General features: G+C 36.4%; 1 protein-coding gene across 1 annotated transcript in view; it reads right to left on the bottom strand.

Moving 5' to 3' along the window:
• The window catches only part of SCN9A (sodium voltage-gated channel alpha subunit 9), a 150,089-nt gene that overhangs the window by 68,730 nt on the left and 68,833 nt on the right, over window positions 1–12,526 (bottom strand). Inside the window, exons 3-9 of the mRNA XM_068544959.1 lie at window positions 12,120–12,238; window positions 11,682–11,771; window positions 10,988–11,116; window positions 9,445–9,536; window positions 8,247–8,456; window positions 2,271–2,334; window positions 902–1,043 (exon numbers count right to left, since the gene is read on the bottom strand). Of these exons, the coding sequence (XP_068401060.1) occupies window positions 902–1,043; window positions 2,271–2,334; window positions 8,247–8,456; window positions 9,445–9,536; window positions 10,988–11,116; window positions 11,682–11,771; window positions 12,120–12,238 (846 nt within the window). The remainder of the gene's footprint in view (window positions 1–901; window positions 1,044–2,270; window positions 2,335–8,246; window positions 8,457–9,444; window positions 9,537–10,987; window positions 11,117–11,681; window positions 11,772–12,119; window positions 12,239–12,526) is intronic.

The following is a 12,526-nucleotide window of genomic DNA, read 5'->3' as shown; positions in this document are numbered from 1 at the left end:
AAACTGAAGAACAGTCAAAGGGCATGGAAGTATAGAAGAAGGAACAAGTGAGTTGAGAGAGAAAAACTCAGAGACGTGAATTGAGTCTTCCATTCTCATATTAGTTTGCTCAGGCTGCCATAACAAAATGCTATAAATTGGGTAACTTAAACAACAGAAATTTATTTTCTCAGTCCTAGAGGATTGAAGTCCAAGATCAAAGTATTGGCAGGTTTGGTTTCTCCTGCGGTCTCTCCCCTTGGCTTGTGGATGGCTACCTTCTCACTGAGTCCTCACAAGGTATTTTCTCTCTCTGTGTGTGTATCGCTACTCATGTCCTAATGTTTCCTTCTTATAAGGACATCAGATTGGTTTAGGACCCACCCTAATGGCCTCATTTTAACTTAGTTACCTCTTTAAAGGCCTTAACTCTAAATATAGTCATTCTAAGGTACTGGGAGTTAGGACTTCAACATATGAATTTGGGGGAGATACTATTCAGTCCAGAACAACTGTACATGGGAGTGCACAAAATAAAGAACAGTGAGCAAAGGAGAGCCTGGTGTTTAGGGCACTGCAGACAGGGAGGCAAGTGTGGAAAGCATAGCGTGTGTAGGAGTGCTGTGAGAGAACATTACAGTATATTTCTTGCTATTTACCTAGGACCCCGTGGGATGCTATATTCAGAAAGGGGGAAAGAGATCTAGAGATCCAAAACCCCAGAAGAGTAAGAAAATAATTCATGATTTAAGAACTATCCATTCTAATAGTGCTGGAAATAGAACATGTCTAATTTTAGTACTAAGACGATAGAGTTTTCTCCATTATAAATTGAATAAAACATCTCATATATAAAGCTGGTAAGGAACATACATCAGATTTTTGTGCAATGAATGCAATGAATGTTTCTCTTGGCACTCACCTGTTGGTAAAGGTTTTCCCAGTAGTCCTGGGTCATTAGCCGAAACAAGGCTAAGAAGGCCCAACTGAAAGTATCGAAGCTCGTGTAGCCATAATCAGGGTTCCTGCCAACCTTCACACAGGTGTACCCTTCTGGACACTGACTACATGTGAAAAAGGATATCATAAGTCAGAGTACCTTCAGGATGCAAGCTAAAGGGTACTACAGAGAAGTCGGAAATTCAAGGTTTCCTTTCCAGGGGGACAATATTGAATAATGATAAAGAACACATTATTTGGAGCCAGCAAGAACTGGGTTTCAATCCCATCCTTACTTTTTACTAGTTGTTGACTTTGTCAAATTACTTAAATTCTCCAAGGCCCAGTTCCTTCTTTCTGTGAGACAAGATAATAATACCTACCTCCAAAGGTTAAGACTGTTATTAAGTTTAAAGAAGATAATGTGTGCAAATTACCTAGCCTAGTTCCTGCACATAGAAAGCATTTAATAAATGGTAGCTGCTATTAGTATCATCATCATCAATCATTAAGACTTGGAAACTTTCACCAGATGTCATAAAGTAGTTCTTGTGCCCATAAAGATTGATATATAGGCCTCTAATAAAACTGTGTCTCCCCAAATTATTCTTGGGGTGAATTAGAATCAAGAACAGTCAACAGATAGCAATTGTGTAAGTGCATAGAGATTTCTAGTTTAAGACTTTTTTTCTTTTTAAAATTAGTGGATTGGTATCCATGATGTCAAATAAACACAGTGTTCTGAGGTGTCTTTAGGAGCAGCAACCTTATCTTGTCTATTTTTATGTTCCCAGTGTACACAGAGCCCCTGGGCAGGGGGGAGAAAGTCGGTGTGTGCGAGAAAGAGCAAAATGGGTACTTACATAAATACGACATTCTTAAAATATCTTTACCCCAGTCCATGGGATCCTTTTGTTTAGAGTGGCCAAACTGTCACTGCATTCTGTCACCTATGAACCATACTTGATGGGAGAATGAGTATAATTTGGGGATGGAAAGAAAAGTTGATTTTGTCACTCTTCTTCCCAGAAAGAAGAAAGGTTGGAAACTATCCAACCAACTTTTGGTGGGGTTTTCTGGAAGTAATTTTTTTCTACTTTCTTAGGATGTATATGATTTGTATCTTGTTTTAATTCAAGCACTACCTCAAAGTATTGCTTTCAAATGCATGGTATGCATTAACCATGAAAGTTTTAAAGTTTGGACTCACTGTGGGACAGAATGAGTCCAAAAATGCCATGAAATATATGAAAATAATATAGAATCAAAGGTTCTTATTAGCAAACTGATTGAGTTTGATTTTCCTTTTTTCCCCCAGCCTTTGGACTAAACTGAAAACAAATATTACATACCCTGAATCGGTGCTGAAACCACAAAGGAGAGCATCTTTGGATCCCTCCAAGTAATAAAAATATTCTGTTTAGGAAGAAATTGAACAATATAACATTATGGAGTGTAAGCTTTAAGAGTGACACAGCAGGTCAGTTAATTAATATAGACACATTTACAAACATATTCAGGCCCAGTGCCAGGCAATAGGCATTCATTTATTTATTGTATCCTTATATATTCTCCTTCAAATATTTGTTGATAACCTCTTACGGGCGAGGCAGTGAATACGATGACAAACATGATAAATAAGATAATCAATTTTATGAAGCTTTCTTTATGTTTAGGTAAGGGTGGAGGTTGGGGATGGAGAAAGACACTGAACAAGTAAATAAGTAAATATACAAGGTATTTTCTCATAGGGATAAATGCCCTAAAGAAAATAAATTAAGACAATGTGACCAAATGTGGTCAGGGAAGTCCTTTCTAAAGAGATGACATTCGAGCTGGAACCTAAATGCTACAGAGAAGCCAGCCATTCGAGGACCCTCGTGAGACATCTTGACAGAGTCAAGAGCAAAGAGCAAAACCCCAAGGTAGAAGTGAAGTTGGTATATGGAAACAAAAAAGCAAAATGGCCAGCCCAGTTATAGTGCAGTGAGTGGGGAGGATTGTGGTGTCAGAGGTGGGCCGGGGCCACGTAGCAAGGCTTTGCATGCCATGGAAAGGAGTTTGGATTGTAAGTATGATAGGAAGTAATAGAAGTAGGAAGTAGAGATGTGAGACAATAATTAACATTTTTGAATGTTGCTGTGGCTGCTCTGTGGACTATGGGCTATAGGAGGGCAAGTGTGGAAGCAGGGACACAAGCTAAGTGACTACAGTGACAGGTGACATGGCTACGATTCAGAGAGTAGCCATGAATACGGAGAGAAGGGGATAGAATCAAGTGGACGGGATGTGTTGACGGAGTGCATGTGGGGTGTGTGGAAGAGAAGAGACACAAGGATGGATCTACTGGTCAAGAGTGGTACCAGTTACTGGGATAAGGACGAGTGGGGCAAGGAATGGCCTGAAGGACAACCAGGAGCTCCGTTTTAGCTGTGCTCCACGTGAGATGATTATTAGGTATTAAATTATATTTGTCAAGTAAGTGACTGGATTGATATGAGTCTTGAGGTCAGTGAAGGTATCAACAATGGAGATACAAAGATGGGCGTCATCGTCAGGCCATGGGACCCGATGAGTTAACCCAGAGAGAAAGTGGAGCTGGGGAAGGGGAGGGAAGGGAGGGAAAGAGAAGGAAAAGAGCCCCCAGCTCAGCCCCAAGTATTCCAGAAGGGGTACAGTTGGCAAGGCAACACTATAAGTGAAGGAAATTTATTTTCTGAAATTCTCTCATTGTATACTCATCAATCAACATCTATTTAGGACTTACTAAGTTCTGGATGTTGAGGATACAGAACTGAAATAAATGTACATTTTCCCCTTTCATGGTACCCTTTGTGCCCATTTTCAGGTGTAAAGGAACTCATAACTCTTCCTTTATTTACTATAATGACTTATTCTTAATACAGGGGGCTGATCCAAACGTATACAGTAAAGGTGTAAAGGACAAAAAGAATTTTTTTTAATAAGGGCCCAACTTCCTATTTGGCTCAAGTCAAAATAAATAAAGACGTAATTTCTAGGAGGCTCTGGAGTAACAGCAGAACGAAGACTTTGAAGTCAGATGTACTTGGATTTGAATATTGTTTCTACCCCTTCCTATGTAGGTAAATTATTTTATCACTTTAAGATTTAGCTTCTGCATCTGTAAAATGTGGATAAGAACACTTACTTTGTAGAGCTGTTGAATTAGTACTAATAGGCCATTGCATGTAAAACACTTAACACAGTGACCCACACGTTCTACATCAATGCTCAAAGAGCAGCAGCTCTTATTAGACAACTTCAGATATGACTAACTGACTTATATGCCATCGTTTGGTCTTATGTAGAAGACACAAATCTTAGAAGACACAAATAAACCAATAAGGCCTCTTAGTTTGGGGTAAAAACTCTCACAGTGTTCATTTTTGCAAAAAATCCTGTGCCTTAGGGAGGGTAGGCATGGCAGAATGACGATGGAGGAGGTTATCATGCAATGTTTTATACATAAACCTCTGAGATATTTTTATTATGGAAGGATTACTTTAGCGTTATCCTTTAAAGAAATACCAGTTCACATTTACCAATCACTGAGGAGCTGATTTATAAAAGTGGGCTCTAGAGCTGCCTGTACGGGCATGTTGCAGGGCTAACATAGTCAATTCAATACACGAATGATGAAAGGTGAAGCCATGAGCGAGAGTGAACTACTCTGGTCTTGTAGAATACTTGAAAATAATTCCCAAACAAATAAACAGTAAATTATTAGGATAATTAGCCTCAAGAGAATTTAGGGTTAACATGTAAAGGGAAAATGTAATACCAAGAGAAGAATTCCTCTTTTGCACTCCCAGCCAATGATCCCATCTCGCACTTTTCTGTGGAAATAAAAGCCACTGGGCTTGACTTAATCCTCCTCTGATTACGCTGGAGTCTGCTTTCCCATCTTTCCTCCTGCTTCTATGGTGGAGATGTCTCTCCCCTTCGCTCTCCCACTTTCTCAAGGACTTGCCCTCCCCCACTCTCCTGAATTATTAATCCATATTTTACTACTTATTCATTTCTAAAACTAGAAAAACATCCTTATCAAAATCCATCTTTTAAAAAAATGTTGGCCATTGCCCCTGTTATTCTGATTCCCTTACAGCCAAATTTCTTGGAAGAACTGTCTACACATACTGTCTTCTCTTCTTCCTGACATCTTATTCACCCGTCACCACCTTCGTCCAACCCTGTGCTCCTACCGCTCTACTAGAATTTGCTCATGAAAGTCTCTAATGACTTCCATGTTGTTTAAGTTAATATACATTTCTCTATCCTCATCATCCTTGATCTTGATCTTAATCCTTGATCTTGCAGCATCATTCAACACAAGCACTCCCTTTTTCTCAACATACATTTTTCTCTTGGTTTTCCAACTTATACCTTTGCTTCTTGCTTTACTGGCCACTCTTTCACTGCATCTTTTTTGGGGTCCTCCTCTCTACCTGCCTTCTAGACATTAGGGTTGTAGAGATGAGCATCTTCTAAACACCAAATTTGCTTTAAACACCAGATTTCCCATTCTCTACCTACTTATAAACATCAGGGTTTTCAGAAGGATGTGTGTATGTGTGTACATATCTTTTCCCTCTGCTGATTACTTCGAAGCGTATATCTCCAAACTAGGCAGTTCCTCTGATCTCTATGCTTAACTCTCCAATTGTCTACTTTCTATCTCCACTTGGATGTCCCAATGACATCTCAATTTTAACTGGTTAATAATGACTTTCTCCTACAAACCTGCCCACTCTTCCCTCACTTCCCATTGCCACCTATCCAGTTACTGTGCCAGAAACCTAGACGAGATCCCCAAGCCCTTCTCTCCTCTCTAATTCATCAGCGAGTTCTATAGGTGACATTTTGAACTCACCTTTTTCACCTTCTGCTGCCACTCTAGATGAAACCACAATCTTGTCTTGTTTGGAATGATAGAAACAACATCCTAACTGGTCTTCCTTATTCCAATCTACCATCTACTCTTACCCAATCAGCTCCCCATATGGTAAAGTGATTAAAACCACTGCATTTAAAATAAAATCCAAACTCCTTTCCATGGGCTAAGACATTCTTCATGATGTGACCCCTGCCTTTTTCTCTAACTTTCTCTGTTGCCATTCTGCCTCTCCTTTGCTAAACTCTAACCACACTGCTATTTTCCCATTCCTTAAACACATGATACTCTTTCTTGTCTCAGGGCTTTCCCACAAGTTCTTCCTTCTAATTCAAGGAACAGCCCCCATTTACACTTACACTATTTTATGGCTTCTTATTATCCTTTAGATCTCTGCTTAAATGCCACCTCCTCAGAGAGGGCTTCTCATTTAGTTGGTATCTCAGCCCCTGAGATTTATTTTCTTTGCATAGCATTTGTTATAACTTGCAATATTTCTTATTGGTCTGTTCCCCTCCTTTTACTCTTTTTACCCTAGAAGATAAGCTCTGTGGATGCAGGGGCTGAGGTTATCATACTCACTGCTACAGGTCCGGAAACTTGTACAATGCTTAGCTCAGGGAAGCACTCAATAAACCCATGTGATAAATGAATACTTGAATTAATATTGCAGTGAGACTGGGCTTCTATGACACAGAAGACAGGTGGGAAACCAAACTCGGACTTAACACAATCATCTCTGCTGTGAAACTATATTTCAGAAGAAAATCAAGAATAATGTATAGAGTTGAGGGAGAAGATTGTGGTATAAAATTTCATTGTTAGCTAAGCTGTCATTCACTCATGTGTAAATGCAATATGAAGATACACTGCAAAATCCAAGAGCTTTTTCTACTCCTTTTGAAAAAAATTGCTTGAAGCAATTCCAGAAGGTTAAAAATCACTCAAAGCATGAACTCAGGAATGAGACCAAGATTCAGAATAAAAGGACTGGTAATGATCCTAGTTAAAAAAAAGTCAAGTTTAAGTAAGTGCTGTAAACTGATTCATAAAACAGAGTACAAATGTCAGCAATTACCTGTAAGCTCTATAACTTGCATGGTACATAAATTAAGAAATAAAATCCTTTGGAAACTAGGAATAAAATTTAAGATCATATTAATAAAAATCAGAAGCTGAAAAAATAAATTAAAGGAAAGGAAAATATGCTACATTCCTCATCAAATGCTGGTAGTAAAAAAAATATACATTAAAAATTTTACTTTGAAAACCTTCAGTTTTCTTGTTTTAGGCTTCCTTTTCTTCAGTTTTCTTTATTTACAGTCTTTCACTATATTAGCTAGGTTTTATTTGCCTTTATATTCCTCAGTGAGTAGGAAAAAACACATTAAGTAAAAAAAAAAAAAAAAAAAAAGATGTATACGACTCTTTATTATTTAAGGAGAATTAACACCTGACCTTTATTCCCTGATCTCCTTCTATCAAAGGCACTTGCATGTCCACCTTACCTCTGGATCTAATTATTAAGGTTTATGGGTTCACGTGGGCAACATCATACAGACACACTGCAGGTGTTAGACAGAAATTACAATCTTGCTAGATTTCATTCTCACCCAAACTCATCAGCTCTGGTGAGAGAAACTGTGTTAGGGGATAACTATTTAGAAAACATGACGTTTATGCTTTCTGTAAGATACTCTAAAATACACTTGTGAATTAAGTAGACTTCTGAGACTGTGTGTACAGATCGTCTTAAATGGTATCTACAGAACTAGTTCTGATGAATTAAACTTTGATGATCATTAGCTAGATTGAGGGAAGCCATTAGAAAGAGCTGTAAAACTCATCATTGGTTATAGTATGAGGATAGTGCTGATAAAGCTGCATAAACTGTTCTGCTTATACAAATCTTTAGAAATATTATTGAGACAAACATTTTAATATGTGATAATATTATCATTATAACATGATTAACATGACTGTACAATGTTATAAGAAAAATACAAGGGTAAAAATATAATTATATTACTATATAATAAATTATACTATAAAATAAACATAAGTATAAATTACTCAATAAAACTACAGTATATAAATATATAACTTATGAAATTTAATGGTCAATATCATTAATTCATAGCTAAATTTATTTTTCTAGAGCAAACTTATTCTTTTTTATCTTACAGAAATTGAGAATTATGGAACTATCCCATGTTCTTAATACCAGAACCGCTAGAAAGCTTAGATTGAGGGAAATTTATGAAAATATAACATGATCCAAATTCACATTGTAGCAACTTTCTCTACATTTGCGTGATTTTGAAATAATTAAAATGAAAGCAACATTTCATTGCCAGAAGAGAACAATGCTCTTAGCCTTATTTCAACCTATTAATAACTACAGGGGCATTCTTACTTCCATAGTCTTCTTCATCGAGAGTATTCAATATGCTTTCTATTGTTTCATTATTTTCAAGTGGAGTCCGCACACATTTTTGCTTCAGGTTGCCCATAAAGAGCTGCAGCCCAATCAGTGCAAACACGCTCAGACAGAACACAGTCAGGATCATGACGTCAGAAAGCTTCTTCACAGACTGGATCAGGGCCCCTACGATGGTCTTCAGGCCTGAATACGGGGAGGAGAAATAGGTGTTCAAAATGAAATAAAGCCTCTGAATGAGAAACGAAAACAAAACACAAGTTTTCCTAGAAATGCATGCATTTTATCAAATCAATGATCTTAAATAACCTAGTTGGAAAAAAGTCTACCAGCTCAAAAGGGTGGACTTGCTGTTTTATATATTTTGTTTCTGTATATTACAGCAAGTGATTAAAAACTTTAAAATATTTCAAGAGAATAACCAAACTGTCAAAATGAATAATTTGGTTGCTCAAACCATATCCACACTCACTTGAAAAAATAATTTTTAAAAAGTGTCAATTCAGTGAATGTTTGTCAGACAAAACATCTCTTTATAATGACACCAAAACAAAAAAGAGGCTGAATTGCAGCACATAGTGACAACTTACTAATTTTCAGTTAAGAAATGGTTTGTTGAGGAAAGAAAAAAACATTATGTCATGCAATCCTCCCCATGCTGATATTTTACATCTCTTTTCTTAACCATATGAAAAGCAATAAAACAAATTGAAATTTTCATTCCTGGATAAGCAAAATGGAAAATGAACTGTTAGACAGGAGGGAAAATTTCAAGTTGAGATGTGAACCAAATGGCCATCTTCATCGTCTAAGACTCATGCAACTGATTAAACTCAAAGGCTGACTTTTAATAATGACTGTGAAAACCATAAGAGATCAAATTTAATTAAAATTGCATAAGAGAAAGTTTTTCTTGTTTTTCCTTCAAAAGATCAAAGTCAGCCCCGGTGTTTAACCCCACTCTCACCTGGAATGACTGAAATTGTTTTCAAAGCTCGGAGAACTCTGAATGTTCTCAACGCTGAGACATTGCCCAGGTCCACAAACTCTGTCACATATCTGTAATAGGGGAGTTTACACACAAACACGGTAACAACACACACACAAACAAAGAACAACTCCCAAATAGTTGGAGTTATGAGTGGCCTAATGCTTCACACCAATTACTTCTTACCTGGGATTACAGAAATAGTTTTCAAAGCTCTCAACACTCTGAAAGTTCGAAGAGCTGAAACATTGCCTAGGTTTACAAATTCTGTTAAATACCTGTAGAATTAAATCAGAGTTATTCAGAATTTAGATAAAGTCTATGATACTTACCTGTGCCTTTAGTCAAGGTGTTTCCTACGTTTGGAACTTCTTATTTAAATTTACAGTTCTGCAAGTCTTTTGTTTCTATCATTACTAATTTAATTTGATTTGATTTGAGTCATTTGATGTGAGCAAAATACAAACGTATTATTAAAATGGTTTCAAACACATAAACGCCTAAATAAACAATTAAATGCTTCAATTACCAAACTTCAATATTATGATAATATAGATATTTAATATTCTATAAAATATCAGCAGCAAACCTTGACAACTGTATGCTAATTAAAAGAAGCCAGACACAAAAAGGTCACATATTGCATGATTCCATTCATGTGAAATGTCTAGAACAGGCAAATCCACAGAGACAGAACACAGTTGAGTGGTTTCCAGGGACTGGGGGGGAGAAGGGAATGGAAGTGACTGCTTTCTGGGGTGACGAAAATATTCTGGAATTAGAGAGTGGTGATGGTTGCACAACTTTGTGAACATACTACAAAACACTGAATTTTATACTTTAAAAATGGTAAAGTTTATGGCACATAAATTTAAAAAAGGAGACCCCTGAGAAGATGCAGCCTTCTTTGACACAGTGTTGTCTTAGCAGGTGGTGGGTGGCACTACAGCAGTCTTATATGACCACAAAAAGAGCCAGCCTGAAGGACAAAGAGGTGGGGCAGGTGTGCGGGAATTGGAGACTAGAAATCTCAAGACCCTTCTGTATTGTCTAAATCCCTCCAATGAACATGTATTACTTTTACAATTCAAAATGACAGAGGGAAAGTACTGTATCTGGGTTTGAGATTTAAAAAATAAAGAAATGTTTCTGACAAATGTATTTAGGAAAAGAGCAGCAATATGAATAAATTAAAATTATATCTTAATGTGATACTTTTCCCTTGAAAATAAACTGTGGTTGCCTATGTAATGCATACACAATGCATTAATGTTAGGTTTAGTATGCAGTGACAGCCCTTATAAAAAGATTTATTTCTATATTTTAATATACTTATTAGCTTTTGAATAATATAGGTTAATAAAAAAAAAGAGCAGCATACTTATAATAAATGCCTGAGTTTTTTTCTGTTTTTCTTACAGGTTTTACCAGATTTTAAATAAGAACTTGGAAAAAGTGTGACCCTAACTGGCACCACATATATTATCTATCCAAGTACTGAGCATGGAGGAAGATTGTCTATCTTAATGATGTCATACACTTTTGAGTAGAAAATGCTCTATCTGAAAAAATATTAATATTTTTTTGATGACTAACTTTCATACAGTATCCTTTAAATGCAACCATTATATGCAGGAAAAGTCAAACCCCAAAAGTCTGTTCTTACTGGAATACTGTGCCGTCTGAGACTTTCATGAGTCTGGCATTTCAAAAAACTGAAAGTACTTACGCAAAAACAATGACAATAAAATCAAGCCAGTTCCAAGGGTCACGAAGGAAGGTGAATTCTCCTACACAGAAGCCTCTTGCAAGGATTTTTACAAGTGATTCAAAAGTATATATTCCAGTAAAAGTGTACCTAGGCACAAGAATCCATTGGGATATTAAGTGCCAAAAGAATACAATACCATGTGAATCTTTATAATTAATTTTTTCTGATTAACCAAAGGAAGGCATCTATTGGAGTATGGCCGTTGGTTTATGGACCCATTCTAACTATTAGAATAAACTACAGTAAAGGGCTTTCCAGAAAATCTTAAAATGTACATATCAGAAACACTCTCAGAAAGTAGAGGTATTTAAAAATTACTAAGAACACAGGTATTAGATCTGCCTAGAAAATTCCTGTATTGTTCCTATCAGAAATATACCCAAGGACAAGAGATATGTGACATGTCTAAGAACAAAGCAGGGTATCTGATAAGGTCTTTTTTCTAGAAAAGACTGTAGCATGTATTATTCTATTCTAATATTAGCAGGTTAATATTGTAGGGGAGAAAAAAATAATTGAAAGAAAAGCAACTATGTAACATGGGAAGATAAACACCACAACTTTTATAGATGCAATAACTTCCTGGTATAAAAAGGAAAGGATAAAAATGACCATACTAAGACTATATTAAAATGTACTTAAACCCACTTACTCTACATTCTTGGTCCAATCTGGAGGGTTACTCATGGTCATAAATATGCAATTCGTCAGAATAGTGCACATGATAAGCATGCTGAATGCGGTAGCTTAGAATCAAGGAATATGATAAAAGACCACGGTAGGAACTTTGAATATTTGATAAAGACATTTGTTGAAATGCTAACAATATTTCCTTAGAAAAAAATTCTAAGCACGTCTATAGACTTAAAAAAAATCTCTTTGAACAAGGTAGTAACAGACAAAAGCAATTTTTCCTAAAATACTAAAATTGCCATTCTCCCAATCTACTCACAGATCTACACCAAATTATATTGAGATTGGTAAACCAGAGTCTTTTCAGGTACAAAAGGACTAAAATCTATATTTCAAAAAAAATAACAAAAACTGCATTTTAAAGAACCATTGTAAGTAAGCATTTTAAAAAGGATATGAGTGTACTAAAATCTTAATAGATATTCTTCTGAGAGGACTGAAAGGAGAGAGCATGTACAAAGCAGGTGTGGCATTGAAACGGAAGATTGCTTTCCCTTTGTTCAACACTATGAAAGTCTGCAAGAGCAAAAAGAAAACAGTATGAATCGAGACTCCAAAATTTCAATGTAGTAGATTAATATCTGCAATTTACCTCTCCATGTGGTAGGGTCATATTAAAGAAACACTGCCATCAGACTCGAGCAATGTGGTTCCAATACCATTGATGCAGCTATTCACGTCATGTTGGCCAATGAACTCCAAGTCCATTGTCCATTTCTTCAGTAAAATAAGAAGTGAGCCATTTATGAGCATGTATTATTTAGACCTTTCAAAATACAGTTTTCACTTTTTCATATCCCTTCA

This window comes from Eschrichtius robustus, chromosome 5 (assembly GCF_028021215.1).
Source record: "Eschrichtius robustus isolate mEscRob2 chromosome 5, mEscRob2.pri, whole genome shotgun sequence".
NCBI lineage: Eukaryota > Metazoa > Chordata > Mammalia > Artiodactyla > Eschrichtiidae > Eschrichtius > Eschrichtius robustus.
The sequence above is the reverse complement of the archived record's forward strand: the minus strand, read 5'-3'. Positions and strand labels throughout refer to the sequence as shown.